Below are 22,955 nucleotides of genomic sequence, written 5' to 3' on the forward strand. Positions count from 1 at the left end.
TTGACCAGATTTCTTTATTGGAAACATTAAAAATGTGGCAAATGTTTAAATGAGACATAGCTGTGAAGTGTGATTTCCAATTCATCACATTAGCATGATTCGTTCTGCTAAGATTATCTTGCACAAACATTGCAGATCACTGAACATGTTTGGCAAAGTGCTTGGAGAAGCTTCTAAGGTGAGTGGAATGTTGTGATGAGGTCGTGTCCCTCTGGGGGTCTCATTCTGGCTCGGGCGTGGCTCTCACAGTACAGACGCCCTTCCACAATGAAATAGCCTTTCTGCTTTAGGTTGACATCACAGTCGGAGCACGCGAAACACCCGGGGTGATGGTATTTGTCCCGAGCTTTAATCACTGTCCCCCTGCAGTTTCAAACACAGAAAAAAGGTGACATCAATGTTCAGAAGAGGTTTTTTCAAAACAATTGTTTTCTCAGGTGTGATGCTACGTTCACGCCAGGCTCGGAAATGTGCGTTCAGATGGCCACTTTAAATGAAAAGTGTATGTAAACGCATGTAAAAGCAAGTTTCGGGTTTTCCTGTACAAAACTCCTCTGTTTATGTGTCGACACTCAGGTTTTTAAGTCCGTTTTCGGACTCTACGTGCAGCATGTATGTCAATTAAATGCGCGTTGAAAGTTAAACCACCTGAACTTTGACCAATCAGGGACTCAGATTTGGTAGTGATGTTTGGATGGCTTCCCTTTAGATTCACAGAAGTCCCAACCAGATAAATTAATAATTGGTTTGTGCCCAGCTGGAATTCTATGACACCAAGTCTTTCAGATATCAGAGAAGAGCTGTGAAAGTGAAGCAAGATTCACCAGAATTGCACCGCTTTGACATTTTGCACCAACTCTCCGATTAAATTCTCACATTCTATGTTACAAGTTCTCACATCAAATCTACAAGTGCGTCCTTTTTGGAACATATTGAACTTCATAACTCTCTTCTAACTGTGAGTACATGTGCTAGTATCAGGTAGCAACAGTCCAGCACGTTCAAGAATGCCTGTTTGTAGCGTTCTTGAACTTGCGTCACATGCCTGATGTGAACGTAGCTTAAATGCTCTTTAAAATGTATAATGAATCACAAGGGAGAACATTGGTGATCATTTGAAAACTGCTTAAACATTAAGAGGGAACAACATTTTTAACTCTATGAGAATTTTTTGAGGGTCAGATCATAAACTGTATAATTATTGCTGTCACATGTTCTTTTGAGAGATTTCTTTGCAATATCTGGTAAAAAATAAAATCATTAAAATTCATTTTACTGTTTTATTTGTCTGGCACACATTATTTTCTATCTTTATAAATGTAGAATCCATTCAATTACGTGTTTCCTCCAAAAGTGGTATCAATTTCTGTGATGGTTAGTATTTATCTTCAACTCCCCCTCACCTCAAAAGTAATCTGATTGGTCAGTTTATATTTCTCTAGAGAAGTCCATGGGATTTGGCTTTTTGGAGCCAGTGGGTACTTCCTGTTTGAACATGAGAGGGGAGGAGTCCCTCAGTCCAGTTCTCATATATCGTAAGTGGCTGTAAATTAGAAAATGTGGTAACACTTTATATTAAGATTCCTTAACAAGCTTTGTTAACACATTAACAAGCATTATAAATGAATTTATAGGGTGTTAGTAAGACATTTATTAGTACAATAAGTCTAATAAGGTTTATTAAATTAGTTAACACATTTACAAGCATTATTATTAGGATTTTTTTTAACATGCTAATGATGCATTTATTGATATTATAGGTGCCTAACAAATGTGTCAGTGTTAATAAGCTTAATAAGATTTATTAACAACCTTTGTTAACAAATTAAGAAGTATTATTATTGTTTGGGGTTCTAGTAAGATATTTATTAGCATTATAGATGCCTGACACAAGCCTAAGTGTTCATAAGCTTAATAAGTTTTATTAACTAACGTAACAAATTAATAGGCTTTATTAATGTGTCAGATGCTAGGAAGATATTTATTAGCATTATAGATGTCTTGCAAATACCTGAAAGTGTTAATAAGATTTATTAACATCTAAAGTCAGACCATTGTCTTCTAAATCCATATTACTAAACTGCTTATAAGCTTTACAAATGTATTAATTAACTCTGTTAATAGTTTATTAATTGTTTTGCAGCACCTCATCTAAAGTGTGGATGTTTTTTAGCACAAACAACCACAAAGCATAAAGATTGTAAAAAGAACTTTATGACATTAAAACAGACTAAACATACACAAATCGTTCTGTAAAAGATATATAATAATTTAATTCAGATAAATATTTTTTTAAAAAAAAACAGACTGCTGTTGGATGACTAGCATCATAGCTAATAAGGATAAAGTATTAGCATCTATCCTGAGTGAAACATTCATTGCAAATCCCATCACCAGCAGACAATTCTCTGCATTCAATGCCAACTGCATTCAACCACTGTTGCCTTGCTTCAAAGTCCACAAGAAAGTTGCACAAGCCAGTAATTTTTGAAGACCGAAGACAATAAACCTACAGGAGCCATGCTAAAGCTAACACGCTAACGACCGACCGGTACAGAATCAAAGATGGGCGGGGCTTTTTTCGTCACCTGTGTGAAAGCAAAGTCTAAGAGGCCATTCAATTGGCTGAAAGTAAGCACGCCTGGTTTGCTGATGAGTTTGATTGACAGATTCATTAGCCAATGGTGACATTAGTTAACCTGCCCATCTTTGATTCCTTTCATAATCAAAGATGGGCAGGTTAGCGTGTTAGCTTAAGCATGGCTCCTGTAGATTTATTAAATGGTCTTCGTTCTTCAAAAATGACTGGCTTGTGCAACTTTCTTGTGGACTTTGAAGCAAGGCAACAGTGGTTGAATGCAGTTGGCACTGAATGCAGAGAACTGTCTGCTGGTGATGGGATTTGCAATGAATGTTTCACTCAGGATAGATGCTAATACTTTATCCTTATTAGCTATGATGCTATTCATCCAACACCAGTATATGTTTTAAAAAAAAAAATATTTGTCTGAATTAAATTATTATATATCTTTTACAGAACGATTTGTGTATGTTTAGTCTGTTTTAATGTCATAAAGTTCTTTTTACAATCTTTATGCTTTGTGGTTGTTTGTGCTAAAAAACGTCCACACTTTAGATGAGGTGCTGCAAAACAATTAATAAACTATTAACAGAGTTAATTAATACATTTGTAAAGCTTATAAGCAGTTTAGTAATATGGATTTAGAAGACAATGGTCTGACTTTAGATGTTAATAAATCTTATTAACACTTTCAGGTATTTGCAAGACATCTATAATGCTAATAAATATCTTCCTAGCATCTGACACATTAATAAAGCCTATTAATTTGTTACGTTAGTTAATAAAACTTATTAAGCTTATGAACACTTAGGCTTGTGTCAGGCATCTATAATGCTAATAAATATCTTACAAGAGCCCCAAACAATAATAATACTTCTTAATTTGTTAACAAAGGTTGTTAATAAATCTTATTAAGCTTATTAACACTGACACATTTGTTAGGCACCTATAATATCAATAAATGCATCATTAGCATCTTGAAAACATCCTAATAATAATGCTTGTAAATGTGTTAACTAAGTAATTTAATTAACCTTATTAGACTTATTGTACTAATAAATGTCTTACTAACACCCTATAAATTCATTTATAATGCTTGTAAATGTGTTAACAAAGCTTGTTAAGGAATCTTAATATAAAGTGTTACCGAAAATGTTGTATTCTTTTGCTCAGGAGGTTGCCATTTGATTCCCCGCTGCCATCTTTCCCAGTTTGAGTCTATTTAAATGGTCTTAAATAGCTCATTTACCTTTAAGTCTCTTTGAATAAAACATGTGTTTACTAACTAGATAAAAAAGTCATATTTCCTCTTATCTAGCTCTTATTAAATCAGAGAACCTGGACTAGTCTAATGTTCATTCATGACCACACAGAGACAAACACACACCACTGCAACAAACCGAGTCACTGTATTTATAGAGTGAAAGAAAAGGGTTGTGTTGTTGATTTAATTTTCCGATTCTTTTTTGGAGATCCACAGATTAATGAGATCCACAGATGTCCTGCTCTGTTTTCACTCACACAATCCCATTCCCACACTTATCGCAGACGGGCAGTTTCTGCAAGTTTCCTGTAGGTGGAGCTGGTTTGGAGGTGGGGGCTTTGACTGTCCGGGTCACAATGGGACGAGTGCCTGTCCACAGGAGAAAGGAAGGCTTCAATCAAGCGAATAAATGGAAGCAGAGCATTTGAAGGACACAAGTCGAGAACACTTCAGGAACTAACAAAAAGCCTCTTGCATTCAGAATGACACTTTTTAGTCATGGTAAGAATAGAGTGCATTTTCTCTCTTCAATCAGTGAGGCAGATAGAGAAGGGTTTTTTTTATTGACATATTATACAACTTAGACATCACGGCACTGACATAACAAAGAACAGACATTAACATTGCAATTGCTGTGACGCACAATGTCGCATACGGGCAATTATTGGTTGCATTGATTTCTATATCAAGGGAAAAACATGTTTGACAATTGAAATTAAATTGCAGAGTCATTAAAAGAGTTTAGTTTAAAAATGAATGTTACATCTTTTTTGATTATTTATCTTGTTAAAATATTTGCTAATTTACTTTCTTTTTTACAGCCTTCACTCATCCATCTTACAAATGTTTGCATTGATTTGGAGGCAGAAAGGGCTCACCGTCGCTGTCGATAAACTCCTGGAGGGCTCTAAAGGAGCCAGACTGCCGAGGCTCCTGGGGCATATCCTGGTCTTTCTGCAGCATCCGGTACACGTCAGATTCCTCGATGCTGCTCAGAGCTCTGGGACTGAAGCGGTTTTCAGAAACACAAGATTTTAAAGGTCAGAGCATAAAATATAGATAAAATATACAGAACGTGATTTAAAGCAGGGGAAAAAATGTTGGACGGTCATAAAATGTCTTTTTAGATATTGTTTTTCTGAAAACACTGCACTGCTATCCGTCCTACTTTAATGTGGCACAGCTGCAGCTAAGCTCCACTTGGATTCTCTTCTATATGCTCTCCTGTCATTCACATAGCTACACTCTATTAGTCAAGCAGCCTGATGAAGTCTGGCTGACATGTTCAGCACATCTTTGGATCTGGATTGAGGGGTCGTTGAAGAGGCAACTCATGACGAGAGCACAAAGACTGAGGTTGAAAAAAATATCCGCAAACAAACTGCAACAAATGGAGAATCGTACGTTTCCTACCATTACATTTTTGGATGACTAATTTATAAAAACACACTCTGATGAAAATTGGGTTTTTGGTGCTTTTAAAATTTTCTTGTGGCATTTTTCTGACGATGGAGGACATACGTACATACAAATACAGTATATACAGTATATATAGATATATATATATCTATATATACAGTATATATATAAAAAAAACGCCCCTCTCACCCTTCTGTGGGTGGTTACTCACACAAGCTTGAGTCCTCTACCAGAGGCCTGGGAATTTGAGGGTCCTGTGCAGTATCTTAGCTGTTTCTAGCACCATGCTTTTCTGGACTGAGAGGTCTGAGGTCTTTCCAGGTATCTGTTGTAGCCACTCCTCCAGCTTGGGGGTTACTGCCCCGAGTGCTCCAATTACCACAGGCACCACTGTCACCTTCACTTTCCAGGCTTTCTCCAGTTCTTCTCTGAGTCCCTGGTATTTCTCCAGTTTCTCATGTTCCTTCTTCCTGATGTTTCCATCGCTTGGCACTGCCACATCCACCACAACGGCTTTACTCTGTTATTTATCCACCACTACAATGTCTGGTTGGTTCGCCATTACCATCCTATCAGTCTGGATCTGGAAGTCCCACAGGATCTTTGCCCTTTCATGCTCTACCACCTTTGGGGGGTGTTTTTTCCCATTTTGACCTTGGGGTTACCAGTTCATATTTTGCACACGTTCCTGTATATTTTTCCAGCCACTTGATTGTGCCGCTCCATGTATGCTTTACCTGCCAACATCTTACACCCTGCAAATATGTGCTGGATTGTTTCAGGCGCCTCTTTGGACAGCCTACACCTTGGGTCTTGTCTGGTGTGGTAGATCTGATCCTCTATTGCTCTGGTGCTCAGGGCTCAGGGCTCAGGGCTGGTACATCCCATGCAGGGGTTTGTCCTCCCATGAGGATCTGTCCTCCAGCACTTTATCCTCTGCTCTCCATTGTCTGAGACATTCACTAAGCACATTGTCAGTTGGGTCCTTGAGCTTGATGTATTCATGTAGCTATTTATTGCCCGGGTCTTATTTTTGCCATTGAGCCGGCTTCTCGGGACTTGCCTTACTCGTTGGAGGTATTTAGCTATTGCAGCTTTCTTTGTTGCCTGCTACAGGTTGCCATTTGCCTGCGAAATTCCAAGGAACTAGTAACTGTCCTCAATGTCTGCTATTGTTTCTTCCAACATTGTCTCTCATGTTGTGAGGTAGGCAATAGCGTTAAGGGTCTTGCCCAAGGACCCACACTGGGTGATGTTAATCACCCAGTCACCCTGTCACCATTGTTATGGTAATTGGCCAATTTCCATTGTGAATACACACACACACACACATATATATATATATATATATATATATATATATATATATATATATATATATATATATATATATATATATATATATATATATATATATATATATATATATATATATATATATATATATATTGTGAAGGGCTGTAAGCTGGTGGGAGAAAGTGCAAAAGGTGCAAAGAAATTATGGGAAATGGGGGCAGGCTTACTCCATGCCAACAGTCCCACCCACAACTCAGAGGTGAATTTCTAATGAACTCCCGCTGCTCTGCAGAAATGTCTCAGAAAAGCTATAAAATATGTACCTTTTTGAAATTTTGGCTCATAGAGAAATGTTTATTACTGCCCTGAGTCAGTACCTCTCAGGCTTGGGCTGAACAAGGCCTCGGATTTGGCCCTCCATGGCATCTTGGATGTTTCCTGAAGAGTACAGGCCTATGGGAGTGTTGTAGGACGTGCTGACCACCTGCCGTTTGTCATCAATGTTTGCTGCAGCAATAAACGGCTGAGCTCTGCGGTTGTGAGTGGCGCCGATCGGTTTATACTCCTGTAAAAGTGGGAAATAGGACGAAACGTTCCTAATAACTGCACACACAATAGTGTTTTTTTCTTATTTATTTATCATCATTCTACAAACCTGCTGTTTGGTCTCAAGGTCGACTTTAAACGGGTGAGCTCTGCCGTCCTCCATAACATGAGGCGACCAGAGTCGTGATTGATTCCTGAGAACAGACACATTCTGACTGGAGGGTTGAATCAGCATGGCTTATCTTCATGAGCCACAAGTTTGTGAGTCTATAATCCTAACCCACAAAACATCAAAAATGAGGTTTGGAAATGTGTCATTGAACTGCCATATTCCTGTCTTCCTCTACTTCTGTGGCTTAATGTGTCATTTATTAGTTTCATTTTGTTATATTAATTTGGACCCACAAAGTTTTAATACTGTAATACTGTATAAAAACATGTTATTTTGAGAAGTATTTTTACTAAATCAATAAATACCACTTCCCTCTCTATATAATATAAGATTTATTCCAACAGATTTAGTTTAGATTTTTGTAGCAATAGGGAAAAACCCTCTTGAAAGCAAAACCTCAACATTTACTGTCAAATAGATAGACTACACATAGACTTAGTAAAATGACAAAACAACGAGGTGCAATAAAAGAGTCTGAAAAACTACCACAAATAACTTCTCCATGTTTTCATAAATCCATTGGAGCTCATTGGTCAAGATCAAACAGAGGAGCTTTAGATCATTTTATAAACTGTTCCACGTTGAGAGCCCCAGTTGTTGGATTGAATAAATATGTAAGAGGACAGATGCAGGATGGCAGAATTTGAAGAACTGCTCTATATTAGAAAATACAGTGAGGAGTGACAATTATTTATCTAGGTACACCTGTAGCCTCAGTTTCCTGTTCTTTGCTGACAGGAGGGGCACCCAGTGTGGTCTTCTACTGCTGTAGCCTATCTGCCTCAAGGATGGATGTGTTGTGTGTTCAGAGACGCTCTTCTGCAGACCTTGGTTGTAACCAATGGTTATTTGAGTTACTGCTGCCTTTCTATCAACTGGAATCAGTCTCACCATTCTCCTCGGACCTTACTGAATATTTTCTCTTTTTGGACCATTCTCTGTAAACAGTTGAACATGTGTGCCTAGTAAAGTTCCACTGAGTGTTTTTATTTAAGACTTCTGTAGATAAAAAATCCTTAAAACAGGAACTTTTTGTAGTAAAAAATCAAATGCGCTGTAAAACAGTGTGGTCCTGTTCTTGCTGGATCTTGTTACCTTTCCACAGTGAGACACAGCTGTTTGCTGGACTCCTTTATCTTGTTTTGAGCCTCACAGTGCAGCATGTCTGTAGCTGGGACTCCCTCGATGGCCAGGATAACATCCCCAGGACACAAGTTGGCTGAGGACGCCTTACTGCCTGGAGTGATCTGCATAAGAAGGAACCAAACAAGAGTTATATTAAAATAAACTGGATAACTTTACAAAAGTTCTGCAAAACAAAAGTTGTGGCACAAGATTTTCGTGAAATCTGCTCAAAAAGATGGTAAACTTAAAATAAACCACATCAAATATGTTTGTGTTATATATAGAAGGAGAGAGTTCATCTGCTTTTTTCTTTTTATTATTCTAAAACTAACATACATTAGTTTTGTTGTTTTTAAAGCCACAGCATCACCTAATCATTGAGAAAAATGGGGTAAAACTGAGGAAGACGGTCCATTTGAAATGACAGATTTTTTGCCAGTTTTAATAGTTTACATGCAGTTTTGTAACATTTGGGTTTAGTCTCAAATATCTTTTATCAACTATTCATTTAAGCATTTTTATCCATTTCGTGCTAACTTTGCTTGCTTAATGATGATAAACGCACTTAATATTTTAATGTTATTTCTCTTAATGTGATCAAACCAAACACTTTGGTTTATTTTGCTACTTTAATCGGAATTTCTTTAAATGTCTTTTTTGCTTTTCTTTTTAGATGTTTTGTTACGTTTCCCCCTCAAAAACTAGCAAAGTCTATTTCAGGACTCTGTCAGTTTTAACCGAAGATCAAAATTTCTCAGAAAATATAAAAACTTGGTTTTTTGCATTCTTTTTAAATTAAGACATCAAATTATTGCAATCAAAAAGATAATTATGAATCTAAAGGTTTTTCATTGGACCCAAGCTGTTTATTTTCTTCATTTTTCCTTTATGAATCAGCCAAAAATGTATTTTTATTAGATGAGGGAAGAGTTTGGATTTTTTGTCACCAAAAAAAGTACAAAAATAGAGTCAATCTGCTTTTCCTAAAAGCTATTTTCAAATAAAAAACTTTTAAGATCTTCAAAAAGAGTCATGAAGGTACTGTTTCAGGAGGCTTGTGTTACAGCACTGCTTTAGCACTAATGAAATCCCAGCTCTTTAGTTAGTCACGTGTCTTTGCAGTGAGGACAGAATCGTGTTTTCTCACAGCTGAAGACTCTGGAATGGGGTTGAATGTGCACACACACAATGAAGCAGGATTTTTACAGGAATACCACATTCCCCTTTGGTTTTGAAAAGCAAGGCCATCAAAATTCGTTTTTGAAACTCTTTCCTCAAGTTCAGTTCATTTGAAACACACAAAAGATTCATTGTAAGCCGATAATGTACTGTTATGGTATTAAAAAGTTAGCATTGCAGTGTGGATTTTTTCTTTTTTTGGTTGAATTTTTAAAAGTTTAGATTAAAAGTGATGCTCCACTTTCTGTATTCAGGTCTGTAAGCCCCTCTTTTTTTGGCAGCACATTCCTAAATAACAAGTACAGGAAAGAACAGCTGTCTCTTTTATTGAAGGGGAGGGTATTCTTGTAAACTAAAACTGTGATGGCTACTTTGGCTGTGTTTTCATTTAGAAAGAAAAGTCATAAATCCATATCTTACAGTTGATCTAGATTTAGACCACAACTCCTCTTATTCTCTTAAAATGAAATAATGTAAAGGGAAGTTTAACAACATTATTGAACATAGATGTTCATCTGTGCTGCTTGAGGAGGTGCAGTTGTGTTGATGGAGCTTCGATTTTTGACTCCCTGACTATCAGTCAAAGCCAGACACCAGTTTAAGTTGTATTCTACCAAGAAGTGTCATTCTCTCATGCACTAAACTTCCATTTTGTCCTTAACTTTCCCCGTGTTACAACTATTCCGGGTCGTCAGTTTGTATTCATTTGAACATACTTTCTTTAACCCACATTGTGCAGCTTAAAGTTCCACTCCAATCATCACTTTTTATATGTCCTCCATCATGAGAAAAATGCAACAAGAACATAATAAAAAAAAAACAAAAACACAATTTTAATCAGAGTGGATCTTATTGTTATTGGGACAATTAACATGTGGAACAAAAGTATTGTTTTAAACTTTGTCAAAAAAATAAATTCTAAAAGAAAGTAACAGGAAATTTCAAACTACTTGACAATTTACTCAACTAAACAGCTAAATAACCAATTTCTATAAAAAAGAAAACTAAATGCTTTGAAAAATTCTTTTTAAATTTTGTGAATGTTCTAATGCTATCCTACCTATTTGTTCTGAGCTTTCAATGTAATATCTACTTTATACTTTCAATAAACATGACCTTCATGAAGCTAAGGCAGAGGGCTAGCTTTTTCTTTCCTTTTCTATTGATCGGATAATATATTTCCGTGCAGTGTTTCTAAAAGATCCTGAGGTGGTGAGGGCTAAAACGTAATTGGGTTTACAAGGTAAAGACAGAGAGCCAGTTTGTAACATTCACAGTTTAGAAAACCTTATAGAATTCCAAGAATGTAAAATTGATGCTCAGCTTGCTGCTTTGCTGAAAGTGTTGAACCACAATAAATTATAATTAACATTAAATCCCCCAAATAAATATGCTTATTTTCATTACTCTGAATTTCGTCCACAGTTTCTGCAGAAATATAGAGTTAATTTAAATCTGCAATGAAACAAAGAACATGTGACTGACTTTATACAGTGAAAAAATCTAACATGTCCATGACAAATGCACACATGTAAAAGGTAAACTGAGACTCTCACTCTATGAATAAGAATAATGGTATATAAAGTAAACATGGGCTCCATGCATGTACCTGCTGCACTGTTGTGGACCAGACACAACAGTGTCTTCACATTCAGAACTTAAATACATTCAACTCCACAGATCTATTTAATCGTTTCTGTCTGTGGTTCAAATTTTTCAAAAAGTGTCTCCCCCTTCTGTAAAACTGCACCGACCAGAGAAAGGTCAGAGTTCAATGTGACCTGCAAAATAAAAGCACGACAGGCAATGCGGCAACGCTTAACTGCAAATGAAAAAAGCTCCATCATTCTGACAACACAGGAGCACAAGAAACACAGAAAACACAATGCTGAAGTCGGCCTTTGATTCACCTTTATAAATTGCGAGTCAAGGAGAAAGTTTAGGGGAAACCTGCTTTTCTAATTGAACCCAGGCCTTCATCTTTCAACCAGGTAAACCAAGAAGTACCACATTTTGCTGTTCCTCAACCAACTACAAGAGGCAGACATTTCCCATTGACTGCTATGTATAAAAGACAGATTCTGCAATGAATACTAATAAATAAAGAGTAAAAATATTCAGTTCTAAGAGACAAAGATACTGAATGCTGAATAGTTAAAATAACAACTGCAGTCTTCTGGATTTTCTACGGAGGATGAAAATTCAATAAAACTTCAGCTATTCACTTCGCTTTACTCCTAAGTGGTTTGGAAGAGGGGAATCAGAAGCCAACTTTCCACTTCAGTTTTTCTCGTCAGGAGAAAGCCCAAATCATCAGCCCCCTCAAAAATTAACCATTTATTTTAATCAAACAAGAAAATGCAGTGAATGATCATAAAGAGAAATCGACATTAAATGAGTACTGAGTGTGTCCATTTTCTGCCTTGAAACAGCATCAACTCTTCCACAGTTTTTGAAGGAACTCTGCTGGTAGGTCATTCCAAACATCTTGGACAACTAACCTTGATCTCTGAATCTAGGTATTCTCGTGTCTTTCTGTCTTTTCCTGTACTCCCAAAAACACTTGACGATGTGGAGATCAGGGTTCTGTGAGGGGCCATGCCATCCCTTCCGAAACTTCTTGTTCTTCTTTACGCTAAGGATGGTTCTTAAAGACTTTTGCTTTAGTCACATGCACATGTACGCGGTTTGACCTGCACGGGTGCTGCAGGGTTTTTGGGGTTGTCCTGGCCCGTGGAGGGTTGGAGGGCTGCATCTTGATACACTGAACCACCTGAACCACCAGGAGCAGCAGCAGAGCTACGTCCGGATGCTCTTTGTGGATTACAGTTCCGCTTTCAACACGATAATCCCGGACAGACTCTGCGATAAACTGCTCACTCTTGGCCTCCCACCCCCCCACATGCAATTGGATTAACGACTTCCTCACAAACCGGTCACAGACTGTGAGACTCGGCCCCCACCTCTCCTCCACCCGCACAATGAGCATCGGCGCCCCACAGGGCTGTGTGCTAAGCCCCCTGCTGTACTGCCTCTACACGCATGACTGCAGCCCAGCCCACAGCAACAACAGCATCATCAAATTTGCTGACGACACCACGGTGTCTCTGCATACAGAGAGGAGGTCCTGAAGCGGACAACCTGGTCCTCAGAGAACAACCTCACCCTGAACACCAGCAAAACCAGAGAGATCATTGTCGACTTCAGGAAGCATGGCGCAGGCCCAACCCCCCTCCATATTAATGGGGAGCATGTGGAGAGGGTCCACACCTTCAGGTTCCTCAGCATTATCATCTCTGCCGACCTCTACTGGACAACCAACACCACAGCCACCATCAAGAAGGCTCAGCAGCGTCTGCACTTCCTGAGGGTCCTCAGAAAGAACAACATCAGCACCAACCTGCTACTGACCTTCTACCAGTCATCCATCCAGAGCCTGCTCATATACTGCATAACAGTTTGGTTCGGTAGCTGCGCGGTCGCGGATAAGAAGATCATTGGGTGCCCTCTCCCCGCCCCTGACGGACATCTAATCCGCGCGCTGCATCACTAGGGCTCAGAACATCAGCAAGGACAGTTCACACCCTGGCTCAGACCTGTTCGACCTGCTGCCCTCTGGGAGGCGCTACAGAGGCATCAGAAGCAAAACGAACAGACTCAAAAACAGCTTCTTTCCAAGGCAATAACCATTCTCAATTCCAAAATGCCCAGATAAAAATCCATACTTCTGTCCACTTACTCTGTCCACAGTGTCAACACTATATCTCATTGCTACCTATTGCACATCTGACATGTTTACACACAAATTTTGCATGCAATTTTGCGGACATTCTTCATTACAGTTTATATTTTTAGACTGGTATATACTGATCTGTTTGATATTTATTCCGTTGTTCCTTGCTATTCTTGCACTGTTATGGTGATGCCTCGATCTCATTGTCCAACGAACAATGACAATGAAGCAAATCTAATCTAATCTAATCTAAGGCGTGTCTTGTTCCCTTGAGGCTTGTGCGGCCACCTTAACAGACGTCTTGTAAATGTAACGTACCATTGTTGTGAGTGTATCGTCAAGTATTTGTAGGGCTAATGTGAGTTACACACGCTTCTTAAGTACGGGGGATGATGTTGTATATTGCCCTTTACGCCACAGTCTAGTTGTCAGTAAAGCGTGCACCCTGGCTCTTTAATGACTGCATGCATGTAATAAGAAGTAGGAGCTCATAAGAAGATACAAAAGAATATACTGGATGAGATTCTGGATGTGCATGTCATACGTAGGATGTCCACGCAAACTACACCCTGATTGTCTTAATTCCTCATTTCTAACAGTCAGACAGCATGGAAGAAGACAATCAAGGACCGCACACTTACAACTGTAACTGCACTAATGGGCTCCCTGCGCAAATTGGTTGAAAAATGAGTGATTTAAGTGTTCCTTACAACCTGGGCTCACAACATGCATGTGTGCAAAACATTTTTTGCATTCAAATATGCATTAACTTTTTACCCGCAGATAGCCTGTATCCACTTGTAAGGGCAGTTGTGACTACGGCATTAGTTAGTATGTTTGGAGTTGTTGTATTGCTGTAGAAAACATTTTGAGATAATCAAAAACCTACCTGGTAGGTTTGCATGTTGGATAAAGATCTGCCTGTATTTCTGGGCATTGATAATTCCTAGCATGTCTACAACCCTCGAGGTTGCCCATTTCTTTAAAAAGAGCTTGAACAGCACATCTTGAAAATATTTGTCTGGGAGAAACCTTGCCGAACAGCAGAACTACCTTGAGGGGGGGGGGGGTTTACTAGGCAGTGGCCCCCCTCCTATGGTTGCCGTATGGAGTGGGCCCCCCCTCTTTCGGTTTTATTTGCACCTTAGACATGTAGGGCCCTTGGTAGGGGGGGTGCTTGGACATCACTGCCAGCAAGCAGCGGATGTCCTCCTAGCACCCTACCCGCCAATTTTAACCGCACCTTAGACATTTAGGGCCCCTTGGTGGGGAGGGTGAGGGGACGTCACTGTGAGTAATCAGGAGATGTCCCCTTAGTGCCCTACCCGCCAATTTTAACTGCACCCCCCTTAGTACACACACCCCTCCCCCCTCAATATATACATCCCAACATAAACACACACACATGCACACACACACCCTCTCAAACACACATACACGCACACACATTTTGCAAGGAAGGTGGGACCTGGGTCCATCTGTCCCCTGCCTCTTCCCTGGTGGGGGGTACGGGCCCCTTTGCAACGGCGGCCGTGTCCCCGGGGTGCCGGCTTCCTGGGCCCGGCGGTGCTCTCTCCGCGCGGTGGGGGGGTTCACATTACATCTGAGCCGGGGGTGTCTGGTCCCTGGGGGGTGGGTTCTGGTCCTCGCTCCTGAGTGCTGGGCCCCGCCAAATTTCCAACTGTGGCCGAGCCTGGTCGGGCCATATTTACAACACCCCTTGTGGGCCCTCTTTTTTCCCCGGGGTTCCCCCCTCCTGGGCGGGGGCGGCGGTCCCCTGCCTCGCTCCTCCCTGGACCAACCGTGGGCCGGGCGGATGGCTGCCTGGAGTGCGGAGCGGGTCTCCCTTGGGGGGTCCTGGCTCGTATCTGGGGTTGGGGCGGGGGGATGCCCGGAACTCCTGGGTGGTGGTGGGGTGCTCGTTTGGGGCTGTGGGCGTCCTTCTCCGGTGGGGCCCTGCGTTGGGTTCTCCCGGCGCGGCGGGGGGGCTGCTCTCCTGGTTGGGCTGGGGCGGCGCTCACTTTCCCTCCGTGCCTCCCTGGCCTCTGGCTCTGGGGGCCTTGCGGCGGCCCTGCTGGCCCTGGCCTGGGTGGCGGGCTTGGTCGCCCGGGCGGCGGTTGTTCCCTGCCGGTTCCCGTGTGGCGTTGGGGGGATTCCGGCTGCCGCTGCTGCTGCGGTGGGGGTCTTGGGGTGGGGATGGCTGGGCACTCTCCCTCCTTCTTTTCACGTTCCACCACCCATTTTGGAAGAACATAAACACTCACCTGAGCACTGGTGTTAGCTCACCTTTGCACTAACAGTTTGCATGACTGAATGACTGAAATATTTCACACTAGTTGGTTTTAAGGCATAAGTATGCGTGTGAACACTATCTGTTTTGTGTACATGTCGACAGGTGGACATTTTTGCAGCTAGCAGGTGTGTTTAATAGATTTCAGTGTGTGTGGACAGGCTCCGCCCCTTTTTTTTTGTTTTTGTTTTTTACTACATTTGAACCTTACCATAATGATTAACAACCAGTAAACTTGTTGCTTTATGCTGCTTCATGGTCTTATCCCCCTTCCCCTCCTATTATCACCCCCTACCCCCCCTCTCTCTAACGTCCCTCTCTCTTCTTCCCCTCTTTCCTTTTCCGTCCGGTCCAACACCAAAGATTTTCAGACATGATTGAAATTAATAAAGTTTGGCCTCAATTACAAAAGGGGTTTATTCAGACATACCTTTGGTTTGTCTGAAGATTAATAACCCCTCTTGTTAAAGTAAAATATGTCCAACACAAGAGGCCCTCAGCTCTCATCTGCCTGCCCAGCTGTTGGACAGGACAAGTTTAAAAAAAAAAAAAAAAAAAAAAAAAAAAATAAAAGAACTACCTTGAGTCTTTCTGCTGTGCTCGGTCTTCACCAAGTAAACTGTCTTTCAAAGCCTCACCATGGTAGCACAGTTTAAAGCCGCCTCCTCCACAGCTGCTTCTAATTCAGTTCATGACTGGATTTGAACCTACAGCTGACGTTGACAATCATCAGCACCTGTTTGGGATAATTGGTTGGTCCAACACCTGACTATGATCATTAAAAAAACCCTTATCTGTGAGAAAAAACCTATAAGAATAATTGCTGTTTAAATGCAAAAAGTAGTAACCCCATATATTGATTGGATATATTGACTGCCCAATTTGAATTTTGTAAAGTGAGAAAAATAAACAATCAAAATGTATACTCTTAAAAATATTTATTAGAGCATGCTGTCACACCCGCCTCACAATTATGTTATCTATGTCTGTCTGTCTGTCTTTTTTTCATGTGTTTATTTTCAGTCCACAAAGGAAAATATTTCTTATATTAAGCTTTTCAAATCTGCAATAAGTGTTTTTTCATTTTTTTTCTTTTGAACAGACATTAACTTTAACCCGGTAACTGTAGAGGGAAATGCTGTTATTTTCTGTTGTTCATCAAAGAACATGACCTTGGGTTGAGCTTTCTGAATTGTTCAAGTGCTGGAAAAAAACAAACAGTGAAACTGTCATGTGATCCATGTGAATAATCTATTCCACTGAAGAATAACTGACTCTAATAGTTTTTAAATTACTCTCATAAATGTTTCCTGGTGGTTGGCAGCACTTTCTTCTTTCTTCCCTGAGCTCCTCACGGATACCAAACCTCCACTTTGGATGCATTTACAAGCTTCCTTATGTTATTATGTTGTTTTGGTCAGTTATATTGTTAAAAAATAATAAATAACCAGTTTGTTTTGCGCATGTATGTAGTTTCTCTGAAGTTTTTTGTTTTAGTCTCAGACCTGTCAATTTTTAAATAACTTTCCTCTTAGCAAAAAGTAGTCTTTGTAAGTGTACTACAAGTAGTCTATACTTAAAGAGAGGCAGTATACTTGAAGTTTACTTCTTGTATTTGAATTGTAAAATCCAGTTTGAAAAAGTTATACTTCCTACACTCCACAAACATGCTCTTTAGTATACTGCACTTGCTCTCTTTTTACTCAAGTATAAATGATAAAATAAACTTCAAGTGTCAAGTTTCATAATCACAAAAGTTTTTTTTCCAGAAACACTTCAGTAATCCAGAAACTTCCCTGATGTTAGTCAAACATGTTTGCATCTCAAATGTACCGTTACACAGAGCACTAGAAATTTGAAAAACAATTTGCAAAAAGTAAAATTAAAGTATGAGAAAATCAAGGATAAATCCTGGGTTGATCATTTTCATGCACCAAAACAACAGTTTTACTCTAAACCTCTCATTCACAAATTTAAGGAAATGTTGATCAAACTGTTTTTTTGGGGGGGGGTTTGCCTTTCAATAGCTTTTTTTGTCTTTTGTTGAAAAAACATGTAAGGTTTACAGTATTGTGGCCATTGTAAAAATAATTCAACAAGTTTAGTTATGATCAAACTGTTAAAATTGGCCAAATCTTGGCTTTGATGGCTGCTGTTCAGCTTTTTTTCCAATGACTGGAAAATTCCTGTCCAACCAGCTGGTGACAGTCTGTACCAGGTGTGTTTCACCAATGAGAAGCTGTGCTAAAAGGGTCAACCAGGAGCAAAAGAAGAAGAAGAATACTCAAGTCACAAACTATGAAACTTCTGGTCTAAATAATGATTTAAAACGTTTTATTTTTTTTTTAATTAAAAGTTAAAAATAGTTGTCCTGATGGTTTTGCATGTCGGTATTGTTGTCATCTTAAAACACAGAAGTTCTGTAAATTCTATTTAGATGAAGCAAGCCTTTAAAAAGAATCCTGGCCTGTTTTGCATCATGGGTACTTAATCTACTGATACTGTATTTGGTGGCTAAATCCCTTCCTTTGATCTGTTTCTCTAATCCTAGAGTCTAACCTGCTCCCCAGTTGGAGGAGACACAAAAAAAGGGGGGGGGGGGGCTCAGTCATGACCTAAATCTTTAAGTCTCCAAAAGTTCATAAATTTAAAACAGCACAGTGAGACACAGGGGGAGAAGCCCAGTCTATCACTGGTTCACATCTGTCTCTTGGTACCCATAAGTAGACATCCAACAGAGCATAAAAAAGAACATGTATCCTGTTTGCCCAGATCAACATAATCTTCTGGAAAAAGCTTCCAAGAAAGCTGCAGGGTCACACAGAAAACCTCTGTGAACTGATTCTCACTTTACACAGGCCCTGACCCATGCTCACACAGACCATAATAATATAAATAACAAACCAAGCCCTAGAGAGAGTTTGCACTGAAACTGAGATGAAATCACAAGGCTATAAATAACTGTGGATGAAAGTGCGGAGAGGATGTCTCATGCCGCCAAAGAGGGAAGAGTGATTTACACGGATGCGTTTGTCTGAGTGCTGCTGTCAGATCGGCTTTCCTGAACCTTCTTCATTCTCTTGTTTTGACGCAGCTCAAACTCAAATATTCTACCTTAAATTATGAAGCTTTTTATCCTTTTGTCTCCTTTTTCTTTGGATCACTTTTCTCGAATCATTCCAAATTTACTGGAGAACTGAAGCTAAAGAGAACAAATGAGTTGAGTGCAAGTTGCAAGAAAGCAACAAATCCACAGCAAAGAAAGGAATCTGCCCATCAGAAATATTCTCCTGACACACAATAAGCATGTTGGTTGCTGCAGCTCTGCATCTTTAAAACACTATTCTAACTTTTTAAAGTTTTTTTTTTCAAATTATGAGTGGAAAGTGTCTTGAAGCAATCAAATTCTGTCAAATAAAAGTGATAGTTAACTTTTAGCTTCATATTATTTTTAGGTCATTTCAGAAAAGTGTTAAAATAGTGTTATAAAAAAACACTTTCTGATCATCTTTTCATCTATTTTAAGAGTTCCCAGTGGTGTCATAATTATGATTATGCCTTTTTTTAGCCAAAATAAAAAACACCAAAACAAAACTGTGTTGTTTTCTAGGACATAGTTTCTGCAGAGCGGCAGGACTTTATTAGAAATTCTCATCAGAGTTGTGCGTGGAGTGAGCCTGACCTGACTTCCCATCATCAATCTGTTAACATTCTCACCTGCTAGCTTACAGCCCCTCACAACCCCAACCTAACATTAGGGGTGCAACAAAAATGGCGAGCTATATCAGAGCACAACAAAGACGTACATGGATGTATTTGTCTGCAAGTGGATGCATCAGAATTGAGCCGAGGCAGGGAGCTAATTTCTACATCACAAATACGTTATCAGAATCAGAGAATCAGAGATACTTTATTGATCCCACACGTGGGAAATTTGTTTGTCACCATAGCAACTGACAGCAGAGGGAAAAAAAGACTTAGAATTTAATAAAAAAGCAAGAACAAGAAAATGTAGCATAAAAACAAACATCAAGGTATTATAATTTAAAAAGCTATTTACAGAACAGGGCAGGTAAAAAGATGTGCAAAAGAAATGTGCAAAATAGAAAACAACTAAATAAAGAGATAATAAAAAAATGTGCAAAGGTTATTTTTCCAATGGTAATTTATCATCTGCTCCCGTGTCTGCCTTCGCTCACACAAAACAGCAGAGTGGGTCTTTATTATTCGGACTTTTGACATTGCAGAGTTCATTTGTTATTATTTATGTCGAACTAAAGTTATGTCGGGAAAGTGTCTGGAAGCATCCAACACATCATATTCTGTCCAATAAAAGGCAAAGTTAGCTTTTAGCTCTAAATTCTTTTCAGGTCACTTCAGCTAACATGCTAAAGGACTTAAGCATTGATATTAAAATGACTTTTCTACTGCTTCATTCTCATTTTAGGATTCTTGTAAAACATATTCCTTGTTCCAAAGTATTTCCACCTTCACGTGAACGCAGACAAATATTGGGGGATGGCTGAGCCACCGGGGGCCAGCTGGGTTAACCCTTGTGCTATCTTAGATGACCCCACCTTTACATTGACGTGTTCTCCCTACCATGACAAAGGTGGATAAAGGTGGAAAGATTTCATGTGATCCATGGAAACCAGTGAGGTTCACAAATCATTGAAGAAAAAAGGTTCAGGGCACTGTCTAGTGGGTCTAGATGACCCAACTCCCAATGTTAAAGTGCCTAGGATAGCACAAGGGTTACAAGTGTGAAAACATCCCAACTTGTTGCACAGGTGGATCCTGGCACAGAATCAATCAGATCCTGATAGTCGGCCTTTCACAAATATATCATGGTGATGCAACAGAAACACTTGTTCTGCATTCATTAAAATGAAGACTGATTGACGATTACAGTGGGGGTGGTCTTGGTGTTTGTGATAACACACCTCCTGCAGAGACACATAATCCTGAACAACTGTTTCCATCGGCAAAGCAGCTCCTGAAGGGAGACACTCTGCTGGAGCTCCAAAGTGCCCCTGTAAGGCTGCTGTTTGCTGAATATGAGGATGATAACCATTTGTGTTTACTTTTAAACTGGTGAGTCATGAAGGGCAGGATGTTCCTGACCAAACATGGCTGTGGATGAGGACACTGGACTCACTTCAGCTTAAACAGAGTGGCTGGGATCTTTCTGACTTCAGTTTTTGTACTCAGTTATGGTCACAAATACAGTAAAAATAATTATGTTATTATATCATTATAATTCTTTTTTCCAAACTGCTGAATCGATCATCCACGTTTTTATCCCTCGACAGGTGTGTGGCTGCCAGACAGAGAAAAACTGCCTCTGAGCTCCACTTTTAGCATCGTCCTGTTTAATTTCTTTTTATAAAGGTGAACTCCTAACCCTGAACTTTGTTTGACTCTGGGATTTAGCTGTAAAACACTTACAGCAATATTTCTGTCAAAAATCAAGACAGGAGCAAAAAAGGCTGCTGGATTTTTAGAGCTGGAATTTTGGGAAATACATTTTAAAACTGAACACACACAATTCATGAAAAATGTTTCCATCTTCTCTGGTTTTTGTCCCTAAGCCTGACTTTTATGCAAATCAACATTTTATGTTTGATCTAAAAGAGAAGTAAAGTTCAAAGCTTTGGTTTTTTTCATCCAAGATAATGAGCTTCTGTTTCCACTCTTCAATACTAAGCTGGGCAAAGAGGTCGGTGGCAACAGATGCTTTTTTTTTGTTCTCATTAGAAAAATATTCCCAAAAATACTTCTCAACATCATACGCTCCCCTTGTTTCCCACATTTCTGACTCTATGTGTTTCCTTTGGGGATTCAGATGTTTGTTGCATATTTCATCAACAGGAAATGTCCTTTTTGCAGCTGGAAACTATTGCAAATTTAGCAGAAAAGTGCAGTTTTATTTAATTATTTTTCAGTCATGAAATAGTTTGCTCCCATATGTCATGCCTCCCATTTCTACTTTTAAAGATAAAGTGCTGCCAAACACAAGAAACTGGAACAGAGCAAACTCCAAAGCTGCATTATGTGTGTTATTTTAGTACATTTCAGAAATATTCTTATATTAATAATCATGTTATCTGAAAAGTCTCGGAAAAGGTCTGCTTTTTAAAATGTTTATTTGACACTCATTTCCCAGTTTTTTCAAATTTTAGTTGGTTGTGTTTGCAGGGTTAAAAAAGATTCAGGGAAACTTTTTCTGAGTTTTTGTGTAGCATGTAACACATGTTTGTGTGTGTGTGTCTGAGAACATGTCAGCCTCTATTTTTGTCTAAGCCTCTTGCTTGTTTGGTTGCACAGGTGCAGGCTCTGCACCACCTCTTCATGTTTCTAGAATAAACCCAGCTGGTGTAACCAAGTGAAAAAATAAAGCCATGTGTCATCCGTCTGGAATGAAGGAGAAAAATTCACATGAACCGTGTTTTTTTTTAAAACATTTTATTTTTTGGTCAAATAATTATTTTGCATGCATGCAAGCGTGGGTTTTCTCCGGGGACTCCTGCTTCCTCCCACCGTCCAAAAACATGCTTCATAGGTTAATTGGTCACTCCACATTGTCCATAGGCGTGCATGGGTAAGTGATATGTGTGACCCTGCGACAGACTAGCGACCTGTCCAGGGTTTCCCCTGCCTTCGCCCATGAGTAGCCGGGATAGGCTCCGGCAACCCCGTGACCCCGAAAGGGACACACGGAAGAAGATGAATGAATGAATGAATGATTATTTCGGCTAAAATTTACATCGAGGCCCCAAAAAAAACGATGAATTTTCTTTTGCTCAAACCAGTTCAGCTTTGACCTTGTAAGGCAGAGATCGCATCACTCACCCTGGAGATGGTCAGGGGCTGGTTAAAGTCCCTTCCTCCTGTCAGGCGGAAACCCCAGGGGGCCGGCCCATCCAACACCACATTAAGTGGCATGACCTGCAGGGTATCTCCCAGCTGTCTGTGGAACCGCTCAGTGCTGCGATTGCTGTCGAACAGCAAGGACGTATCACCATGATGGGGATTTTGATCCATGCAGGGGGGGTTGCAGAGGGAGGGGAAATGGGCAGACCCCAGTGAGGTAATTGGTCAGATTTTGGAATCAGACTGTCTGCTTGTCCCATCAGAACTAACTGGTGTACTTGTTTTGAGTTTTTGTCTTTGCAACTGGTTATCCGGAAATGTTTTAACCAAACTAAAGTGCACGTTTGGGCCCGTGCGAACATTTGCATGGAGATGTTTACCTGACAGATAACTTATGGAAGAGCTTCCCATCTGCTGACAGCCCCAGCCCTCCAGCTCCTGCTGTCCTCTTCTCATGCTTAAGCCCTGCTGCTCTTG

General features: G+C 39.9%; 1 protein-coding gene across 1 annotated transcript; it reads right to left on the bottom strand.

Annotated features, from left to right (window-relative positions):
• Positions 1-22,675, bottom strand: LOC101158506 (PDZ and LIM domain protein 3). Its single transcript, XM_023958077.2, has 7 exons — positions 22,458-22,675; positions 8,374-8,525; positions 7,216-7,300; positions 6,938-7,125; positions 4,724-4,851; positions 4,103-4,214; positions 1-363 (listed from the first exon to the last, which is right to left on the bottom strand). Exons 1-7 carry the CDS (start codon positions 22,647-22,649, stop codon positions 174-176), a joined length of 1,047 nt encoding a protein of 348 aa, XP_023813845.2. The 5' UTR covers positions 22,650-22,675; the 3' UTR covers positions 1-173.
• Between the last annotated feature and the right edge of the window lie 280 nt (positions 22,676-22,955).

The sequence above is a fragment of the Oryzias latipes genome (genome assembly GCF_053564925.1).
Source record: "Oryzias latipes strain Hd-rR chromosome 1 unlocalized genomic scaffold, Olatipes_Hd-rR_3.1 chr1_Y".
Taxonomy (NCBI): Eukaryota; Metazoa; Chordata; class Actinopteri; order Beloniformes; family Adrianichthyidae; genus Oryzias; species Oryzias latipes.

Bases quoted from the DNA above. Each gene is read 5' to 3' on its own strand.
- LOC101158506 (XM_023958077.2), bottom strand. From the start codon at position 22,649: ATGGATCAAAATCCCCATCATGGTGATACGTCCTTGCTGTTCGACAGC. The intron at 8,526-22,457 runs GTGAGTGATGCG...CTTCTTATGCAG, and splicing joins AGCCCCTGACCATCTCCAGG to ATCACTCCAGGCAGTAAGGC. The intron at 7,126-7,215 runs GTTTGTAGAATG...CCACTTTTACAG, and splicing joins ACCTTGAGACCAAACAGCAG to GAGTATAAACCGATCGGCGC.